The sequence below is a fragment of the Lissotriton helveticus genome, chromosome 3_1 (genome assembly GCF_964261635.1).
Source record: "Lissotriton helveticus chromosome 3_1, aLisHel1.1, whole genome shotgun sequence".
NCBI classification, from domain to species: domain Eukaryota; kingdom Metazoa; phylum Chordata; class Amphibia; order Caudata; family Salamandridae; genus Lissotriton; species Lissotriton helveticus.
This window is the reverse complement of record NC_136061.1, coordinates 1,056,786,457-1,056,807,761: the sequence shown is the minus strand read 5'-3', so window position 1 is coordinate 1,056,807,761 and position 21,305 is coordinate 1,056,786,457. Positions and strand designations below refer to the sequence as shown.

At 46.3% G+C, this 21,305-nt stretch overlaps 1 protein-coding gene across 1 annotated transcript in view; it reads right to left on the bottom strand.

Annotated features, from left to right (window-relative positions):
* The window catches only part of STK39 (serine/threonine kinase 39), a 1,578,058-nt gene that overhangs the window by 54,993 nt on the left and 1,501,760 nt on the right, over positions 1 to 21,305 (bottom strand). Inside the window, exon 16 of the mRNA XM_078681624.1 lies at positions 16,012 to 16,076. Within this exon, the coding sequence (XP_078537750.1) occupies positions 16,012 to 16,076 (65 nt within the window). The remainder of the gene's footprint in view (positions 1 to 16,011; positions 16,077 to 21,305) is intronic.

Genomic DNA, 21,305 nt, shown 5'->3' with positions numbered 1-21,305 from the left:
GAGAATGGTGATCTCTGACCTCTCAAAGAGTAACTGTAACCTTTCGAAATGCAGAACCCTTAAGGGGTTCCTGGGTAACTGGAGGTCCACCAAGTAGGTGGCCTAGGTCTTCTTTTCTTTGATCTCATTGGTCCTTGTCCACAGTTTGTGAAGGGCAAGAGGCTTTCTCCCATTCCTCTTCTCTCCCGACCTAGATGCCCTCTTATATGGGTGCCCACACAGTAACTAAGTGGGGCGGAAATTCACGCCTTTCTGTAGTACCTCCAAGCAGGCAAACAGTAGGCATGGTAATAGGGCATCCTACTTAGTTCTCAGGGGTTCAGGCATGCTCATTGGTTTGGGAATGTTATAGTGTGGAAAACATGAAGGTCATCCCACACTTATGTGTTGTGTAGTTCCTATTGATCCGTAGGATCTGCTCATTATTTGGACAAAACAAATGTTAGATTGGCCCTTTTTGCAGGGTCATCCCTAAACTTTTTGCCTTTCTCCTAGCCTTTTTTCTGACATGGTGTTGGTGATTTAGGACTCTGGGCACTTTAGCACTGCTGTTCAGTGTAAGGTGTGTGTGCTCTCTGTGATAAATATGGCAAGATTGGTCTACACCTGTTTGGCCTATCACATTACCTGTCAGTCCCTAGTACAGTGGTATCTCATATACCCAGGGCTGGTGAATTAAATTCTACTGGCGGGCTTCCAGCGCTGATTGTGCCACCCACCAAAGTAGCATTTAAACCTATCTCAGGCCTCTGCCATTGCAGGGCCTGTGCGCGCAGTGTTACTGCCGCTGTGACGTGGCACCTAAAGAGTGTGCCATGTCTGTAACCCCCTTTTTACTGCATGTCAGTCACCGCTAAGGAAGGCCCTAGCCAGCCCTATGGGCAGGGTGCATTGTAGGTAAAAGATAGGACATGTACCTTAAGTGTGTGATATGTCCTGGTAGTGACAAACAGCCATTTTGGTTTCTCACTATTATGGGGCAGCCCTCTCATAGGAATGCATTAGGGATTCCCTGATAAGCATTTTAGTGGTAATTCCTGATATGAAAGAAGCAGTTGGTCAAGTTTCGTATGTTTGAAATAGTAATAATAAATGCTGTGCAATAGTGTGCGCAGATTTCTTATAACTATTTTAGAAATGCCACTTTTAGAACTTGGCATTTCTGTGTGTTATGTGTCTGCCTGCCTGATGTGAATTGCATGTCTGGCTTTTCAGTGACAGGGGCTGGTGAGGTGTGTGTGGCTTCAGGAGGTGCAGAGTGAGTCAGCACTAGGCTGAACGGGACATCCGCATTTGGAGTAGTGGGAAGAGTAGTCCCTGGTCTCTAAATAGGCCTGTGCCTAGCCTGTACAATGCTGGCTCCGCCCCCCTGTGATGTGTCTGATGACAAGCCCCCACCTGACAAAGGGGAAGAGGAGCCTTGTAAACAAAGTGCTCCAATTCCCCCCTAAACCAGTTGCATCTGGTTCCCCCAAAGCCCTGTACTGCAGACAAAGGAAATGTTATTATAAATGTAGGGGCTGTGACCCCATGCAAGTGTGTTGTTTCTGGACTGCTGGGGGCTTGCTGCTGCTGGGTGCCCGGAGGAGCCGCTACGGGGTTTTGACTCCCTGCTGGAGGGCCCTGTGTGCTGGCCTCCCTGGGCCCAGCTGTGCCCCTCAACTTTGCCATTGACCCTGGAAGACTCTTGCTCCCTGTGAGCGCTTTTCTGTTAATCCTCCAGGACCTTTAAGACTTTTTGCTGCATCTAGCGCCTCGTGAGCACTTTGCTGTGTGTTGCTGGAGGGAGAGGCATCTGCAGCGCTGGGCTGCATCGTGAGCACTGTGCTTTATTTACCAAAAGATGGGGAGAGCGTGGGCTGCGCAGCGCTGAGCTGCCCGTCATTTTAGAGGGAATCCCCGTCGTAGGGATTCCCCTGTGATGCTGCCTGGAGCGGGTGCCCACCTCGCATTCTTAGCATGCCGAGCGGGTGCCCACCCTGCTATATATATAAATATATTAAAAATAGCGGTGCCCACCCTGCATGGCCGCTTCTGTTTATTTATGAGTGGGTGCCCACCCCGCTTATGTGATTGTTTTGGTGGCGGGTGCCCACGATTGTTTTGGTGGCGGGTGCCCACCCCGCACTGTGGCGCTCCCAAGAAAATCACTGCCGCGGCCCAATCCTATAAACAGGAAGTCAGGCAGCCTTGCCTGACTGTGGGCGGGGCTTAGGGCGCGACCGGCGAGCAAAGAGAGGAAGTCCCGCCCGCCAGAAAAGCCGTCCAGAGCCTCCCGGGCTCCTCAGGCTGCCAGGAGCCCGCCTTGCGAAGTGAGGAGAGAACCCCCAAAGAGTGGGGGTTCTCCTGAAGCACGCCGCATCCAGAGAGGATTGAGAGGAGAAGAGGAGCCCGATCCAAGCCCCAGTGAGTGTGGTTGAGGCCATTCTTTTTGTTGTGGGTGCCCACGAGGCACCAGGGCAGTGTCTGGATTTCCTGAGCAGATCCGCAGGAAAGCGGGCCGCTCCAATGTGGTCCACATTGTTTCTAGGGCCCCCGTGGGGGTCTAGAGTGCCCAGGGGTGTCCGCGCCTCTTCTGATTAGTTATTTTTCTACAGTTACCCCGCCTGCTAGAGGGAAGCTGCAACAATGGGGGCAGTTGAGATGTAGCGAGCCCAAGTGGAGGCCCCGAGGGCAGAGACGTGCCAGGGCCCCTTTACTTTGGTCACAGCTGCACTGCTCCAGCGCGGGCAGCTACAACGTTTGGCAGCATGTTGTTAGAGAGTCCCAGAGGGGCCTAAGGGGCACAGTTGTGCCAGGCCTCATTTCCACAGCTGCCCCACAGACAGTGGGCAGCTGCAACATTTGGGGGTATTTTGTAGATGAGGAGGGGGTGAGTTGCACTTCCCCAAGCACCAGTGCATTGTGCACTTTTTGTTTCCTTTATTGGCAGCCAGAGGGCCAGTAGACGGTCCTGTAGCAGCCCTGCCTTTATGGACATAGGGCATTTGAGCCCCGGTGTAAGACCAGTTGGCCTGGGGGCAGGTGGGACCTGTGTGTACCAGGAGGGTGCAAGGCAAGGCCCTAGAGTAAGGTGATGTGTAAACCTGGTCAGTGTACTGTGTTGCACTGCTGTTTTATTGCATAATGTGTTTTATGCTTACAGTGATGATGCAGGATATGTTTATGCTCATGATTTATGCCTAATGCTTTTCCGGGTGTGCCCGCTGAGAGTGGGTATGGTGGGGCCCTGTTGCTAATGAATTATGCACAGGGTGGTGACCCCGAATGTGACGCCTAAAGTGATGATAATGCCAATGTGATTTGGGCGTAATATTGTTTAGGCCTAAAGAGATGCATAATGTGTTTTTATGCTTGAGATACCTATGAGGTGTTTATGTTTAGGATGTTTATGCATAATGTGTTTATGCTGGTGAGGTCTAATGCGTAATGTGTTTATGCTAATGAGGGGGGGGGGGCTAGTGTGATATATTGCCTAATGTTATGCTATGATATTTTAGAATGGTGTTTAATGCTATTGTGATAATGCTTAGACCATTATGGTACCAGTAGTTACTGGTTGTGTTTTATATTTACTTACATGTTCTGATGGTTCTGACAGTGGCTGATTGGCCCAGTCCTCTATATAATCACCTGTGAATGTTACCTAGTGCCAGTTGGTACAGTGTAAATGTGTGATTATGTTTCTAATGTGTTGCTGATAATACAAAGGATATTTTTTATATAACCGTGTCTCCTTTATAGTGTGCCTAGTGTGTTGCTGCTGTGTGTGTGTGTGTTGCGCAAAAGCTTTACATGTTGCCTCTGGGATAAGGCTGACTGCTCGTGCCAAGGTACCAAGGGGGTGAGCAGGGGTTTTCATCAGCATGTATCTCCCTTGAACTGACTTGAGTGGTGGTTTCTGCTGGCTTAGGCGCAAGCCCTAGCCAACCAGAAATCCAATTTTTAACATTGGTTGTCAGGGGTGAGGATAGGACTTGTGTTTGCACAGTACCACAGCAACAATTGGTTGCACTACAAACTCTGCATTTAAAGAATCACATGTTTGGGGATTATTTCTACTGATTATTTTTCTCCTCAAGAGTGTCATTTTCAAATTGTGTTTTCTGCTCTTTTATTATGGCGGCAGAATAGAGAAAATGACAGGGCTGAGACGCCAGTAGGTGGGGAGGATCCCATAGATAGGGAGCCCCTTGCTGGGTCCAGTGCCCCAGGCCTTTCCCTGTCCCCAGAGGAGTGGGGATAGGAGGGAAGAAAGGGAGCATCAGCTGGTGTGCTAGCGCAGCTGAGTGTGGAGGAGAAAAAGCTAGCTCTGGAGAGTAGGTTATCCCCTGAGTGCAGTTTGAGTTGTCTGGGTTCACCAGTAAGGGTGGGATCCAGTAGTGGCAGCAATATAGAGTCCAGTGCAGGAAGTCCCATTCCCAGTTCCCAGAGTATGGTACCTGGTTCCCAGTTAGAGGGGTGCAGGTTGAGATTCAGGGGTAGTAAGAAACTGTCTCACCAGTCTTGGGGGAGTTTGTGGATGAATGTTGTGATGCACTGGACGATTGGGTGATGGTTAGCATGGCAAATGACTTTGAAGGGCTGTTCAATCTGGTTGTCAGAGAGCACATGTTCAGTAATTGTTTTCCGGAGTTGCGCCAAAACCTGTTGGAGTGAGTTCTCTGATCCCAGGGAGCTTGCACGGGAGGCAGACATCTAGCTGTGTGCCAATGGGTCTGAAGAGGCATTGGGGAGTGATTCTGAATGTAGTGGCTCAGTTATCTTCCGGGCCTGTGTGGTGGAAGAGGTTCAGTGTAGCCCAGCTAGGTCCCAGTGTAGTGGGAGGGGTGTAGGGGCTCACTTCCTGTCTCCGTGGAGAAGGAGTGAGTGTGGGACTGTGTGTCCCAAGGTGCCCGAAACCCAGTCTCAGGGCCTGAAGGGTTCCTTAAGGGAACACCTGGTTGGGGGCCTAGGCTGTACTTGTAGGCCATTTGAGGAGGATCTCCTAGTGTCACGAGAACCTGGAGCATCTGTAAATGGAGCTCCAGTGGTTCTGGTGTCTGGCGGTGCCGCTCCAGTTGGGAGGTTGCAGAAGTCCAGAGTGAGGGGTGAGAGGGGGATGTGTTTCCCAGTGGGGGAACCAGTGGGTCAGGGAACAGCCGGAAAAGCTGAGTCTCCTAGAAGTGACCATAGCGACACCACTCCTGTCCTGGGGGATCTTCCCGCACTGTCAGATGGACAGGGGTCGGGAGATCTGCGCCCGGCAGACTGTCACACAACACATTATTCATGTGTTTCCCTCAGGGAAATACTGTGTGAGTCCCCAGAAGTCCTGTTGTGCCAGGCAGTTGCTCAACTGTGGGGAGCAGCCCCAAGTTTGGGAGGGCAGGTTCAGGAGCTGCCTGACCTGGAAGGAAGGACATCTGTAACCAGTGTCCTTACCGGTTTTGGCTTCCAGGGGTACCACTCCAGGTGGAAGGGTGCAGAACTCTGGAAGGGGGTACAGAGGGAGGGAGCCCTTGCCTCTGACCCTGGTGCAAACTGAGGGTTTAGACCCTAGGTTGAGAGACTCAGAAACGTTGTGATCAAGAGGAATCTCTGCCAAAGAGAACAGCTGAAGAAGACTGAGGAAAAGTGCTGCCATTGCTGTGTGTCTGGGGGCTGACCTGCAGTTGCTGTTTCTACTGAGGAGAGATCTAAAGGATTGTGCTGTGTGCTTTGTCCCTTGCTTGAAAAGGAACTGTGCTCTGTGCTTTGTTCTTCTGAAGACAAGAGTCTCCGAGGGCCTGAGCGAGCTGGCCTCCCGTAAGGAAGTTTCAGCTGGTGAAGAATTGTGTTTTGAGGAAGCCTCTCCAAGGAGGAGGGTACGGAACCCCAGAAGAAGAGGTAGGGGGAGGAGAGCCTCACGTGTGACTTCTGGTCAGCCTGAGGGTGCGGAGCCTAGGTTGGAGGATCAGTGACAGTTTGTCACTGCACTGATGAGAGGAAGAGAGGAGAATCGTTACTATGTGCCAGGGGTGACTGCCCTCACTCTGTGGATTGGCAAGGACCAGTGACATCTGGGTGGCCACGGGTTTGGTGTCAAGACTGATTTCATACTGTCCCCTTGGTCAAGGTAATGGTTACACCATTTGGAGAGCCTTGGGGTCAGTTTGAATAGAGAGGTGAATTGCCCCATTAACTGGTGACATTTCCTTTGCCAATCTTCTGTCAAAGTGAGGGAGAGGATTACTCCATTGAAGCATCTTGTTCCTTGTATGAGAGGAAGTCTGGGTGGGGGTTCACTCTCCTCGGCCTCCCTACCATGGCTCACCATGAGAATGGTGATCTCTGACCTCTCAAAGAGTAACTGTAACCTTTCGAAATGCAGAACCCTTAAGGGGTTCCTGGGTAACTGGAGGTCCACCAAGTAGGTGGCCTAGGTCTTCTTTTCTTTGATCTCATTGGTCCTTGTCCACAGTTTGTGAAGGGCAAGAGGCTTTCTCCCATTCCTCTTCTCTCCCGACCTAGATGCCCTCTTATATGGGTGCCCACACAGTAACTAAGTGGGGCGGAAATTCACGCCTTTCTGTAGTACCTCCAAGCAGGCAAACAGTAGGCATGGTAATAGGGCATCCTACTTAGTTCTCAGGGGTTCAGGCATGCTCATTGGTTTGGGAATGTTATAGTGTGGAAAACATGAAGGTCATCCCACACTTATGTGTTGTGTAGTTCCTATTGATCCGTAGGATCTGCGCATTATTTGGACAAAACAAATGTTAGATTGGCCCTTTTTGCAGGGTCATCCCTAAACTTTGTGCCTTTCTCCTAGCCTTTTTTCTGACATGGTGTTGGTGATTTAGGACTCTGGGCACTTTAGCACTGCTGTTCAGTGTAAGGATATGTTGGCCTATAGACCAGCTAGCTCACGGTGCCACCATAAGCCCCCCCCCCAACCTACCAGGGAGTGAATGGTGTCTGGCAACCACTGAAAATGACAACCCTGACCCCTCAGGGATTGTGGGAACCATATAGAATCTTTTTGTTCAGTCACTCATGCTCATGTATTCTCAGAGAAATATACAGAGAATACACAGGGGGACATTTTCAATACTATTTATTGAACCTCAGTTATTCTTCATTAAAATACGTGTGCTGAAATGATTAGTAGACAGAAGCAGATAAACGTGATTACAAAGCGTAAATAGCATATATAGTTCTACCATAGTGCTAAACAATGTATATATGCAGGCACATAAATAAAGCAGTAAGCTAGCATACTCCTACTATGCGCACCCTACTCTAAGTGCACAAGGAGTGTGTGTAGGTGTAGAGCCAAGAATCCCCGCAAGGGACGATCCAATCCCATTACCCGATGGGAGTAAAGGACCTTGTCTTGGTCACAAACTAGACACCCTTCATGAGATGTCAGACAGCTGTGTGGTGATTTCTCAGCATGCAAGGACCCTCAGTGTCAGCGGAAGTACCTCCTCTGCTAACCTACTGGGATGCTCATCTTTTATAACAGAAAGCAGCCTTCTGATGTGTGCATAGAATAGTGATGTTATGGATATGTAGATAGCCCTGTCACCCCGTGGATGAAGATAGTGATGACATTTGTATGTAGAGCGAAATGAGACATTGTACATGATGTTCAGGGTGTTGTGAAAGTGTTGTGCGAAGCTAGATGTAAAAAAGAATTTAGTTTTGGAGAAATTAATCCAACATTTTCATGCGGGCAAATGTGTGCATAAAGTTACAGCTGTAAAAGCTAATTGTGAGGCCAATGTAAGAAATAAGCTGCTTCGCTAGATGGGCCTAACACGGGAATAAAACACCCACTCCTCATACCAAGGGTCGATATCTAAAAAGCTATCTAAAAAAGCCAGAAGATAATTTAAAAAATGTTAAAAACTACTCTTAAAAGTATCCAAAAGCGAGCTTCCCAATAATATATGTTTCAAAAAGTATTAAAGGGATTGTATTATTTGATATCCAATGCACTCAGAAAGCATGTACACTGACATGAAGTTTGTGCCTCTAGCAAACACCAACTCCTTAGGGGATCCCATTTGGGAAAATACCCCCCTCTGTGCCCTGGCCACAACAGGTGCAGTCACTGTCCTCACGGGTACAACCTCAGGGTACAGAGTGATATGGTTCACCACACCAAGACATACTTGTGCCCTGGGGCTGTCTTGAGATCTAGAGGCCCAACTATGTCTACATCAGCTCTCTCAAAGTGTGTTCGAGAGGGCATCCTTGTGCTTCCAACCTAACTTGCCATTGACATAGCAAGTCTCATAGGACCTGCAATACACATCTGAATGAAACATCATGTGCAGCCACTTAAAGTTGGTGACAAGGCTGTCAAAAGGTTTGACCTGCCCCAGATGTCCTGCCTAGGGAATATCATGAGCCAGCTTCAGTAGAAAGACCCTATAGTATGGGGACATTAACACTCGGACTGACCCAGGCAGAAACTTTATGCTCACTACACAGGAGACCATTCTCCCAATAAATGAGATGATCATTACAAGGGTTGCCATTTTTCTGGTCCTCTGCATATCGCTTAAGACTTTTGAGAGTGGGGCCCTCCTTCTGCAACTTGCAGATCTCTGCCTAGGATGATCCTCCTCCACCTTGCACCCAGCAAGCTCAGGCAGGTTTCTCAGGGCCCTGAGAGACTTGCCTGAGCTCCCCTCCCCTGTAGGTACCAGTCCTTCCTCTCAGGATGGAACTCCTCCCAGACCATGGGAATCTTCAAGGCTGGTTTCTCACACCTCCTTTCCTCTCTATTCTTGGAGGGAACCTGGCCCACTCTTTCCAAGTACTTCTGACTCCCCTGTGAGGCTACTATGGACTGTATGGTCATGAGCACCCATTCAGGGAATCCCAATATGTGACCAGAGCCCTACCTCTCTCCAGATTGTTTGCTCCAAGTCATTCCCCAGCAGACAATAGACAGGCCTAGCTAGACTCGTAGCTACTTTCAGAAAGCCAAAGACTCAACCCCACCCCAGATCAATTATTGCCACAGTGTAAAGAAATGCCTAATTTCCAATGGACGCCCAAAGTTTTGGACTGATGTTGCTGGTGTTTTGACTCTGAAAATGCACATAGGACTGCTAACCAGATCTCAGTGTCAGTGTTCTAACTCTTTACAAATTATATGTTGAATTGGCTATCCACAATCGCCATAAGCTGACTTACCAATAAGTCCCAAAGATATGGTCCTAAGAGTACCCAGGGCATGTAAAACAGAGTGTCCTCCAAGGCTTTACCACTAGATGTGCCACCTTGTTTGCGACCAAGTACAAAAAGGTACCCAGCCTGCCACTGCGGCCTGGAAGGTCAGTTTTAAACTGCAAGTTTGACTTTGCCATTCAAACCAATGATAGAGCCCCCACTTCCCTTAACAATATATGTAAGTCCCCCTAAGTAAGGTCTATGGAGCCCTGGTGTAGGGAGCTGCATAATATTAAGTAGAATATATGCTTTTAAAATGTCCTGGCAGCAAAACGTCCAAGTTGCCGCTTTCACTGTGGAAACATTAGTAGCCCAACTGGCTAAAGCAGAGTTACCGGCGGACACCTCAGCCCGGCTAACTTCTGAATGGGACTACCAAAATAGGTACTTCGAGGTATCAAATTAATCATGGCATTAAACCCAAATTGAATTTAATCTCACTTTTATTGAAAGGCAACTTTTAGAAAGTTGCCACTCTGTAGCCAAGTTGGTCTGGTGGCCTCCCACAGTTGCTAGCCACCGGACAGCCTTCTTCCCTCTTGGGCAGTAGAGTGAATGACTGAACCTTAGATCATGCCAAAACTGGAGGAGATACCAAAGAAGAACTGCAGTGCTGACCCCTGGACCTGGCAAGAGATGCTGCACCATCTGCTGGATGGCACCTGCCACACCTTGGGCTAGCGCAGACAGGACTGTGCCAGTGGCTCCTGGCTTGAGAAAAAGTTGCTCCAGAGCCCAAGGCCAAAGAAGTGACTTCAAGTTTCAGTCAGATGACCCCTTGTAACCAGCAACAGGGTCATCAATGCAGAAAACCCCCATGCAGCAAGTTGGTAGCAACATTCCTGGAATCGTCACCATTGGGCACCCCAAAAGACCGATCCTCAATAGCCAAAAGTTGCACCGAGTCCGCTGGACACAGGAGTGCTGTCTGAGTTAGGATTGGTCACCCCATAGGCACACAAGCTTCCACCAAAGGATACAGCTGGACCTGCTTTGTACGGAGACCGGTAGCACAGCAGCAGCTGGCCTTCTACTGGCAAAAGGAGGACTTTGTGGGACCCCGACCTCTGTGGCTAAAGTTGTCCCACCTCATCTGTGGACTGAGGAATAACTGCAAAGACACCCCTGATGGCTGCACAGGACCCAGAGCATACTCAGAATCCTCAGCATCCTGCATCCCCAGGATCAGGGCCACTGCATTAAAGTCTACAGTGGATTTGATGTAAATCATGGAACTGGACTTTAGACTGCTTTGGTGACAAGTTATCTGCCCAAACACTCCTTAATGGCCCTCCTGACCTTCTCCCTGCTATATCTGGTCATACCACACAGGCTGGAGTAGTCAAACACAACACTTTCAAACTTTTCAAAACTGTCTAAACATTACAGTTACCACTGCTTGTTTGAGCTTTTGACAAAAAAGCTGAGATTTTACTCTAATATCTCAAGAACCCTCCTGTGGATTTGGCTCACTCTGGTGGGTAAAAACATATAAAAATGTAATTTATTTTTATAAATTGGTGTCAGATTTCTTTTATGTTTGTTAAATGACTTTCATATTTCGTTGTTTGTTGCTTTTAAATGCTTTAAACGAGTCCCTTTGTTTAGGTCTTGCTGCTGGAAGCCACAGATACCCATGCTTAAGCTTCAGGTTTTTGCAAATGAGACTGACTGGACCCAAGAGAGAGTTGCACGTTTATTATGTGGTAAGGACGCACACCCACACCATATAATACACCACAATACTCACACACGAGGTAGTGCTTCACCTGGTTGTCAGCTGTTACTACTTGGTGGAGTATATTAAGGACATCCTGCTCTGCTGACACCAGATGACACCTGCTGGCTCCTGTGTCTTGCAGAGCCTCCAACCTCCGGTCACTGATGGAAAGCCACTGCCTGCTTGCATGTGTTAGTGTTATTAGGTATATGGGCTTGGGGCGTTATCTGTTTGTCAACCAGGGACACTGAGGTTACATCTGCACTAGTAACAACGATAACTTGGTCAATCTCCTCCCCCAGCACTACACTAGAAAGTCCTGAGGTAGGCCAACCAGTGGAGGGGAGAATTTTTTGGGGGGAAATGGTAATCTCCCCTCTTGTATTCTGACTGCAGGCAGACACAGAACCGGTTCCTAAGTCCCCTGTGGGTTCTTCCCTCTAAAACCTCCCTTCTTGTGGTCTGAAGAGGAATGGGACTCCCTTCCAATGAAATACTTTTGAGGGCCTTTAGAGAACACTGTTTGGTTATCTTTGATTCCCTCTTTCTTTTTCTGGTGTCAACCCGATCCAGCTTTCTTGTGTCCCCCACCTTCTTTGACACCCTGGTGTTGCTCCACAGGTCAGCTACTTTTCCAAGCTCTCTGGGCACAGGAAGCCTGGTGTCTAGCAGATGCTGGTGCAATTCTGTAAAACACTTACTTAAAATGTGCTCTCTAAGAATCGGATTGCACAGCCCATTGTAATCATTTACGTCGCTGTCCCTCACGCAATCATTTGGTTCCTTACTAGATGAGCCCACAAAATCTACCCATGACTGGTGTGATTGCTTCAGACTACCCCTGAACTTCAAGCGATACTTCACAGGGGCTAGAGCAAACATATATATAAAAGGGATACCTTTATTGGGGCATACTTTATCTGGTCAGCTACTTCTACGGCCAATAAGGTATCCTTCTCAGCAACAGGCATGTGCTTCCAGAAACTAACCCTTCTGTCTTTCTCTGGGTCTCTATTCATATGTACGGCCAGCTCATAAAATTCTTATCACTTATCTAGGTCATCTGCCACCACATCGCTAAGCACCAGGTCTTTGATGATGTGGACTATTTTACCTTTCCTAGGCACCACACTGTTACTACCATTATCACTGGACTCATAGGCCCTCCTAGACCCAGGTCGATCTTGAGCTGGCTCCCGTCATTGGCCAGCAAGGCCTTTCATAAGCTAAATTTCTCCTCCAGGGCTAGGGTAGCCAGCTGTAACCTCAAAGCCCACTTTGCCTGTATGTCCTCCAGCTCTGATTGGGACAAAGTGTAGGCTGATAGTGTAGGCCTTTGGATGCTACTGCGGGGTGGATGGTAGCAGCCTAACCTCTTCCCACAGCCTGAGGACTATATAGTTGTCCGTCTTATTAGAGTTTCTGCTCACCCTATCCTATTTCTCAGATCTACATTTTTGAGGCTCTCCATGCTTTTCAGATCCACCTTCATGTTACCAAGAGCTCCAGGTGCAAAAATGGAGGGAAAGAGTGAGTTTAGGGAAAATTGAAAATGACCCAATCAAAATCAAAAGCCAGAGTCCAGAAAGTCAATATATGCAAATAAATCAGTGCATGGTGCCGTAGAACACAAGTCCTGGATCCCACGGCATTCACAAATGTGAGAAACTGGGTTGTTAGTGACTAGCCACCTTGAACAACAAACAGGGGGCCTCATTAATGAGGTTTTGCCATAGGGCAGAGCAGCAGGCTTTCCTGATGTGCTGCCCTAGAGCAAAAGAAAAGGGCAGGAATGTGTCGTATCTATCAGATACAGCACATTCCTGACCTTTCCGCCTGCACCGGTACATAATGGGCTGCCGTGTGCAAAGTCAGGCACCTTTGCATCATGGTGTTGCGGGGATGATTATGTTTGTACAGGAAGGGAAACCTTCCTGTACAAAAATAATCACAAGAGGTTTTTTCCTCCTTCTATGTGTGTTGCAGAATGCAGCACACAGAAAAATGAAAAACGAGGAGCAATTAAGAGATTCCTCCTCGTTGTGCCTCATCTATGCCTCCCCATGGATGCACGCCCCTTTAACGCAGAAAACTGCGTTAAAGGGATCGATATTTATCAGGCAGCAATAAGCCAAAAAAGTGGCTTAGTGCTGCCTGATAAATATCACGCAGGCTTCTGTGTCAGGGAGCGTCACAAAAAATGACACCCTGGAGGCTCGAAGAGTTTTATAAATGAGGCACAGAATCCTTGTCAGGGTGAACCACTAAAGTCACTAAATATGCCTGAGCTCAACCCTCTGGTAGTATGGCACAGAGCAGGGAGGCTTAACTTTAGAGGCAATGGCTAAAGTATTTATGTAGTACCGAAACAGTAATAAACTTATGCACAACACAATAAAGATCCCAAAACACATTCTAAAACAATTAGAGCATACTTTAATAAATAAAATGACACTAAAACGACAAAAACTCAATAAGGGAAACTGGATATATGAATTTTTAGTTCGCGTTCGACCAGGACCTAGGCATCATTTTATGTCAACTGTGATGTAACGCGGTTCAGATACAGGGACCAGTTTTGACCCAGGCAGAGGAATTACTTTGGCAATTAACCTTAAAAAAGCAAGTCCAAAGCCTTCAGTGCGACAAGGCAGCAGAGTGTAGCCGAGGAGGGCTCCACAAGGTCATACATCTGTTGTACAAAGCCTCTGTGAGTTCGTTGGGCTTTGATGGTAAAGCTCCAAATAGGAAATGTTTGATTTTGGTGACCAGGAAAGGCTACTCGCCAGTTAGAAATATTTGACTCCTTCACCTAGTCACGATTACTTCATTCTCAGTTAAGGGCAGATTTATAATTCTTTCATGAAATGCAACACCGCAAGACAACTTGCAGTGCTGCGAGAAAGGGCAGGAATGTACCGTATCTTTCATGATATTGCTCAATCCTACTCTCTGCCTGCACTGGTGCTCAATCTGCTGACCAGTGCCAACACAGGCACCCTTGCGGGTGTCTGTGTAGCAATCAGATTTGATTTTGTGAAGGAAGGCATACCTTCCTGCACAAAAACAATTCTATGAGGCACTCCTCTTTCTCTCCCTGTCATCAAACGAGGAAAAATAAAGACATTTCTCCTTGTTGCCTCTCCCTTGGGAAGGCATAGCATTTTGACGCATTCCCAGGTTTACCAGAATCTGTATATCTGGGAATATGCCAAAATCCATGGGTGGATGTGTGGGAACACCTACGCTCCACCCATGGAATGCCTTCCAAGGGCAGAGTAATATAAGGCAGTAACTTGCACTGAAGAAATTAGGAAATGACAGCGTTTGAGCAAACACTGTCAGAAATGACCATGGAACCACAGGAGACTAAATACAGCACCACTAGTCAGTAGCTACATGTGGTGAGACCCGGAGAGATTTGTGCAACACATCTTTCTGAGAGGAACACGAATATCTGAATAGAGAACAAATATGCAAAAATTGCAACAATAAAAATAAAAATGAAGGAGTACGCACTCAAGACAAGCAGAGCAAATGATTTAATGGTCTATGAAGGAGATGGGAACCTTGCTTGAGAAGAACAAAGAAGACAATATAACTGGTGATTAAAAAGTTTTCTACAAGTGAATACATTAAAGGGATCCTTGATCACAGCCAAAGTATGCAGGCATCAAGTAACCAGGAATGTAATGCATGTCAGAATATAACCAATGCGAAGAACTATGCATGCAAACGACCAGGAGGATGACACCTACAAAAATCACCCATGACATACTTTCTTAAGTCATCACTAAAGCACAACAATCAGAGAAAAGATCAAATAAAAAAACTAAAAGGGCTAACTGAGCCCATCTGTAAGACAAGTCCTGACTATAGATGCAGACCCAAAGGTTACCCTGGCCACATATTGGGTACCACTTCCTTCTGGATGAGTAAACATTGAAGTGAGAGCATACAAGACGACCCTCTAAAAAATGCCAACCTAGGGCAGAGTTATCAATGGATTGCATTGCCTGTGCGTCATTCAGGGTGATGCTATGGCAATGCAAAATGTAAGTCAGATTTACTAAGCTTCGCAAGGCACCTAGCATGACCCTGCGTGGCTTGGTAATTCTGGGGTAATGCAAGGACGGGCAAGTCACTGCCTTGCATTACTCTGTGATAGGAAGATGTTACTTGGATGAAGAATCAGTGTTCCCAAACATCCACCCATGTATTTTATTATTTGTTGTGTTTTTGCGCTCCATATCCGTCATTCTGTTTTTTCGCTAGTTTAGTATTTTTTTGTTTTGATTAAGATCTTTGTATAACAGCTTCACATAGATCTCTGTATGCTATATCTTGCCTTCTACTTATGACTTGTAAAGCGCTCTGATACTCGCAAGAGTCTTGTTCGCGCTATATTAAACCTTCAAAATAAAAAAATTAATACAATTCCCAGATTTACCAAGACCGGTATACCAGGGAATGCATCAACATTGTACGCCTTCCCGGCAGAGGTGCAACAAAGAGAAATATCTTTATATATCATTCTGTAGCACACATAGAATAAGGAAAAGGCCTCCTTCCTGCACAAAAACAATCCTGCCTGCAACAATGGCACCCTTGAACCATAGCGCAAGGGTGCCTGTGTTGGCACTAGGCAGCACAATAGTGTGTCAGTGCAATGAGAGAGCAGGAATACGGCCACCCCCATCAGCTGGCTCCAATCACCATCACTACAATATCCAGTGAAATTTCAATAGTTTTCAATTGTGGGGGAAAACGTTACCAGCTTAACACCAAAATGGCAATTAATTCAGAACTCTTGAGAGGCAGTACTACCATGCAGGGCTCTATGCAGCCGGAAGATGAAGATGCATAAACACGACTTTATTTCAAAGAATCGTCAAGAGTGCTGGGCCTACTTCGCTCATGCCTCACAAGAGCTTCTACGTATCGAGCTGTCTGGTGCACCAATGGTAAGCGCACAGAGTGATGGAGGGCAAAAGATAAACATGAAAACAGATTTGTGATCTAAAGGATGTAATTGCATCATCAAACCGCTCTTTTCCTTTGCCATTAATAGTCTTACTTACCAGCTTAAATGTCAATGATTTGAATGTCAGGGGATCATCCACCATTTTCTGCAAATTAGCAGCAACTGTAAAACAAAGATAACAAAATCTGTAATAGGAGTACATAAACAAGTCAGTTAAATAGCATGGAGCGTTGTTGCACATAATCCCTTAATACCGTATTTCTCTATGTGCAGCGTAAATACTCAATTATTCAAACCACATCAAAGATGCAAATAAACTACGATGTTGCCTCCAGCTGTCTCTCTTTGAAGAATGGTTGTTTTCGGATTTCACTCTACACTGTAATAGGGTGCGACAAACAGGTCATTACTGAAGTGCAATGAACAAATTATGCCGCAGCTGTTCAGCTAAAAGTATGTACTGTAGAAATTATTTTTGTCAGCTGACTGAGAAAAAGAGTTTTATGGAAGACACCAGGGTGCAGTTTCACTCTTCTATGGATTGTGTCCATAAAGGGAACTTGAGTTAGAATCAGTGGAATGCAAATGTTGGGGTTAGTCTTCCTTGAAAAATGAAAATTGCTGTATCGTTTGCGGGCCTCTATCCAATAGATTGAGGCCTGATTTATTAAGGCTTGCGCTGAGATGCCCTTGTGTCATGCAAGGGGACACAAGGCAACGCAAGACCTTAAGCCAGATTTAGACAGCCGGTTAGACCAAACTTGCATGGCTTAGCAAATCTAGAGTAACGCAAGGCAGCACAAGTCACTGCCTCATGTTACTCTGCATTGGAAAGGCGTTCCGCGGGTGGAGTGTGGGTATTTCCACACACCCACCCATGGATTTTAGTGCTTTCCCAGATCTACTACAAATAGTACACCTGTGAATGCGTCAAAATGGCACGCCTTGTTATGCCTTTGTTGGCATAACAAGGAGAAATATGTTTGTTTCTCCTTGCTATTTGCCCTTTGTACATGTGCTGCATTCTGCAGGACGCATAGAAAGAGGAAAATGCCTATAAGGATTGTTTTTGTGCAGAAAGGTGTTCTTTCATGCACAAAAACAATCCCTCCTGTAATGCAGGCACCCTTTCACCATGGTGCAAAGGTGCCATATCTTTCATGATAAGGCTCTTTCCTACTCTCTGCCTGCATTGGTGCACAATCTGCTGCCCAGTGCCAAAACAGGCCCCCTTGCACCATGGTGCAAGGGTTTCTGTGCAGCCGCAGCCGGTAGTGGGAGTACCGGCTGGGCGGTGACGTGGGGAGGGGAAGGGCAGGGTGGGGTGTAGTAATGTATGGATTACGGACTTTAACAGGTAAGTAAACAAAAATATAAATAAAACGAATTTCGTTGCTTTCACTGCATTGCATTTGGTGATGCAGTGCAAGCAACAAAATTCGTTGTATTTCTTTTTATGTTTACTCACCTGTTAAAGTCCGTAATCCATACATTACTAGCCCCCACCCTGCCCCTCCCCCTCCCCACGTCACCGCTCGGCCGGTACTCCCACTACCGGCTGCGGCTGTTTCTCTGTTGCAGGCAGATTTGATTTTGTGAAGGAAGGCATACCTTCCTGTACAGAAACAATCCTATGAGGCACTTCTCTTTCTTTCCCTGTCATCAAACGAGTAGAAGTAAACATATTTCTCCTTGTTGCCCCTCCCTTGGGAAGGCATAGCATTTTGAAGCATTTCCTGGGTTTACCAAAATCTGTAACTCTAGGCATGTGCCAAAATCTATGGGTGGATGTGTGGGAACACCTAAGCTCCACTCATGTAATGCCTTCCAAAAGGCAGAGTAATGTAAGGCAGTAACCTGCGCTGAAGAAATTAATAAATTACAGCGTTTGAGCAAACACTGTCAGAAATGACCATGGAACCACATGAGACTAAACACAGCACCACCAGTCAGTAGCTACATGTGGTGAGACCCAGAGAAATTTGTGCAACACATCTTTTTGAGAGGAACACAAATATCTGAAGCGAGAAGAAATATGCAAAAATGGCAAAAATAAAAATAAAAATGAAGTAGTACGCACTCAAGACAAGTTGAGCAAATGATTTAATGGTCTACGAAGGAGTTGGGATACTTGCTTGAGAACAACAAAGAAGAAAACATAACTGGCGATAAAAAAGTTTTCAACAAGTGACTACTTTAAGGTTGGTGCTAGGCAGCAGGTGGTACGCCAGCGCAGAGGAGCAGCAGGAATTCGCCATTTCTTAAAAGATATGGCACATTCCTCCTACTGCATTTGATGCAGAGCAGTAAGTTGCCTCGGTGAGCTGTGTGAAGTTTTAGTGAATCTGGGCCTGAGTGCTTCCTTAACAAAACATATCTAGACAGCCATATTTTTTCGATACATCGTTCACATTAAAATATCTCTTTTGAAGGCAAAGGATGAACCTTTGAGGTGGAAAGGCCAACGTTTTTAAAGAAAACACCCCTCAACGGAATTCTAGATTTTGAGGTCTGGGTTTTAACAGGGCAGTTGTCAAATAGACCTATTGCTTACATTATGTATACAGTAGGCTTGGGCTTAAAAAAGGAAGAGAGTACCCTTTGGACCCACAGGAACTGGGTAAAATACAGTAAAGACAAAGTGTTCCCTGGGTTATGTTTCTCTAATGGGATAATTCTACTGATCTCATCATTCAAATCAGGTTCCTATCTATACCACAACAACTCTACCTGTCACTTTCACGGCCCTTACACACGTTAGTAGAGCCACAAAGGCAATGTCAAATTAAGAAATAATTTTCACAATATTTATTAAAAAGTTAAAAGAATTTTTTGTTAAAAACACACAAGTTCATTGGCATAAGTAAATTATTCTTAATACAGTGCCTAATGCCCATCAACAATGTTATCACAACAACTTTATCAAAATCCACATATTAAAAATTATATTTATCCCAACAGGGTTTTGTCGACGCGTTTCGGTGGATTCGGCTGTGAGCCCCACCTTCTTCAGGACAATTTATAATACACAACAATCTTTGTAAAAATCTATTCCGTATCCTTTCGTCAATTCAGGTACGTCTGTTTATGACTTGCATTGCTGGTTGTATTAATTTCCAGCCTTTGTTGTTCTTTATTAGAATACTTATTGATATATTCTGATTATACAGTCAGGATAACTGCAGTCATTATTAATTTATTTAAAAGATCAGCAGCCTTTTGATTCTTTGCGCCTCCTTATTCAGTGAAGTATAATTCGTTTTGGTTTGCACATATTTGATTTTCTTATATATTTCGCCACACGGCTAGGGTCATGTCTCTTATGTGCCTCTTCCTCTTGTGCTGGACTTTATTAATTGTCCATATCGTTAGGGTGAGCCTTAAGTATTTTCTTATCACGCCTCACCGATTCACCTTCACTCTTGTGTATAAGGTGAAGGTGCACTTGAGAATATTGCAAATTCCACCACGAGTGCTCAAAGTGTGCTGGATGACACCCACTTGTTAACTGTTACGGGGCAGGGAGTGAATACCAAGGCCAGGGTACAGGACAGTGGCAGCAGTATGGGGGTAGCCAAGGAGGGCATCAGCAGTAATTCTCAGGTCCCCGAGGCACAAGGGGGCCCAAGGATTTGGTGCAAAAGGCTGGTACTCCAGTTAACCTTGACAGGTTGGAGTATTTTCTCTGGTTTTACAGACGATCAGAAGAGGCAAAGTTGTTATGGGTGAGGTTTTGTTGGGGTATAGTGGTCCTCAGATGCAGAGGTGGGCAGACAATGCGAGAGAAATTGCAGAAAGAGGTCTCAGAGGGGAGGATGGCAGGAACCTTTCATAATTAGCCAATTGCAGATCTAATCATATCACCAATTGGAGTGGTGCCAAAGAAACAGAGGGCCCAAATTAGTTTGATAGAGCATTTGACCTGGCCGGTGACGGGGGGGGCAATAAATGATTTAATTGCATAAGAAGTGACTTCCGTATCCTACCCTTCAGTAGATGTGGCCATGTGACTGGTCGAGAAGGCAGGCCCGAAAGCATTGATGGCCAAATGCAATGTGAAGTCAGCTTTTTGGCAGCTTACAGTGCACCCTGATGATTTCCAGCTATTAGGTTACCAATTTGAAAGAAAGTGGTACGTGGACAAAGCTTTACCAATGTGATGCTCCATTTCATGAACTCTGTTTGAGTGTTTCAGCTCCTTTTACATGGCACACGGGCCATCAGCTGGTCTACAAACAGTGTTATCATTCTTGGGCACTGACATTGATTCCAAATGGAAGGCGAGCAGACTACTGCAGGAGAAAAAGGAGAAAATCCTGACACTGTTAAGTGACATGCTGGAAAGTGATTAGGTAAAAGTGAGGGAGTTTCAGGTCCTGTTGGGTCACCTCAACTTCTTGTGCAGGGTGGTACAGGCAGGGAGAACATTTTGCAGGTGGTTGGGGCGGGTGTTACTTGGGTTTTCACTACCTCAACATCATGTCAATCTTTCGGCAGGGGTCAATGTGGACTTGCAAATGTGATGTGTTTTCTTGCACTCCTTCAATTGCATCCCTTTGGCAAGGGGGAAGGACGTGAACGGAGACATGCACATTTTTTGGGATGCAGCAGAAAAATTATGGACAACAATGGTCCTTGGCAAAAAGAGATAAACAGTGGAATAATTATAGGCTACAATCCGCAATTCGTGGTTGGGATGTTAGGGCAGGAACGCAGCCTCGGGGTGAGTTGTAATTCCCCTGGATGCGAAACCCGTGGTAGGGATATTGAATTCAGAGGACCTATAGTGAGGTACCTGAAGTTCACAGTGGAACTTCCACGTACGTCTTCGGAGCACAATCGCGCCGGAGGACGCAAGGGTTTGGGCGTACCTATAGGTCCTCACCACGTGAAGCCCCCCAGAGAACTGCAGCTTATTTGGTGCCTAATCGTCCAACGGCTTCCCCTCAGAGACCCTTGCAACTATCGGTAAGCGGGTCTTTGTTACCTTACTCTTCACGCACCTCGCAGCTGCGGCTCTGAATTCAATATCCCTACCACGGGTTTCGCATCCAGGGGAATTACAACTCACCCCGAGGCTGCGGCGTTCCTGCCCTAACATCCCAACCGCGAATCGCTTATTCAGGGTGTCTACAATTCACTACGAGGCTTTTAAATTCAGGCAAAGCATTGAATGTCCTGATGATGATCCATAATTGTAGCTGGATCGAAACGCCGTCGACTGTTTATGTAGTCTAAACACCAGTTCACAACTTTGTGCCTAAATCATGTTTTTTCTACATATGTGAAGCAAATTGATTGTAATTTGTTTGCTCCTTCAACTTTCAATTGCCTGAAAACTCTTAGTTATTTGTACTGTGAATTGTTTGTCTAGCCTTGTGGATACAGGAC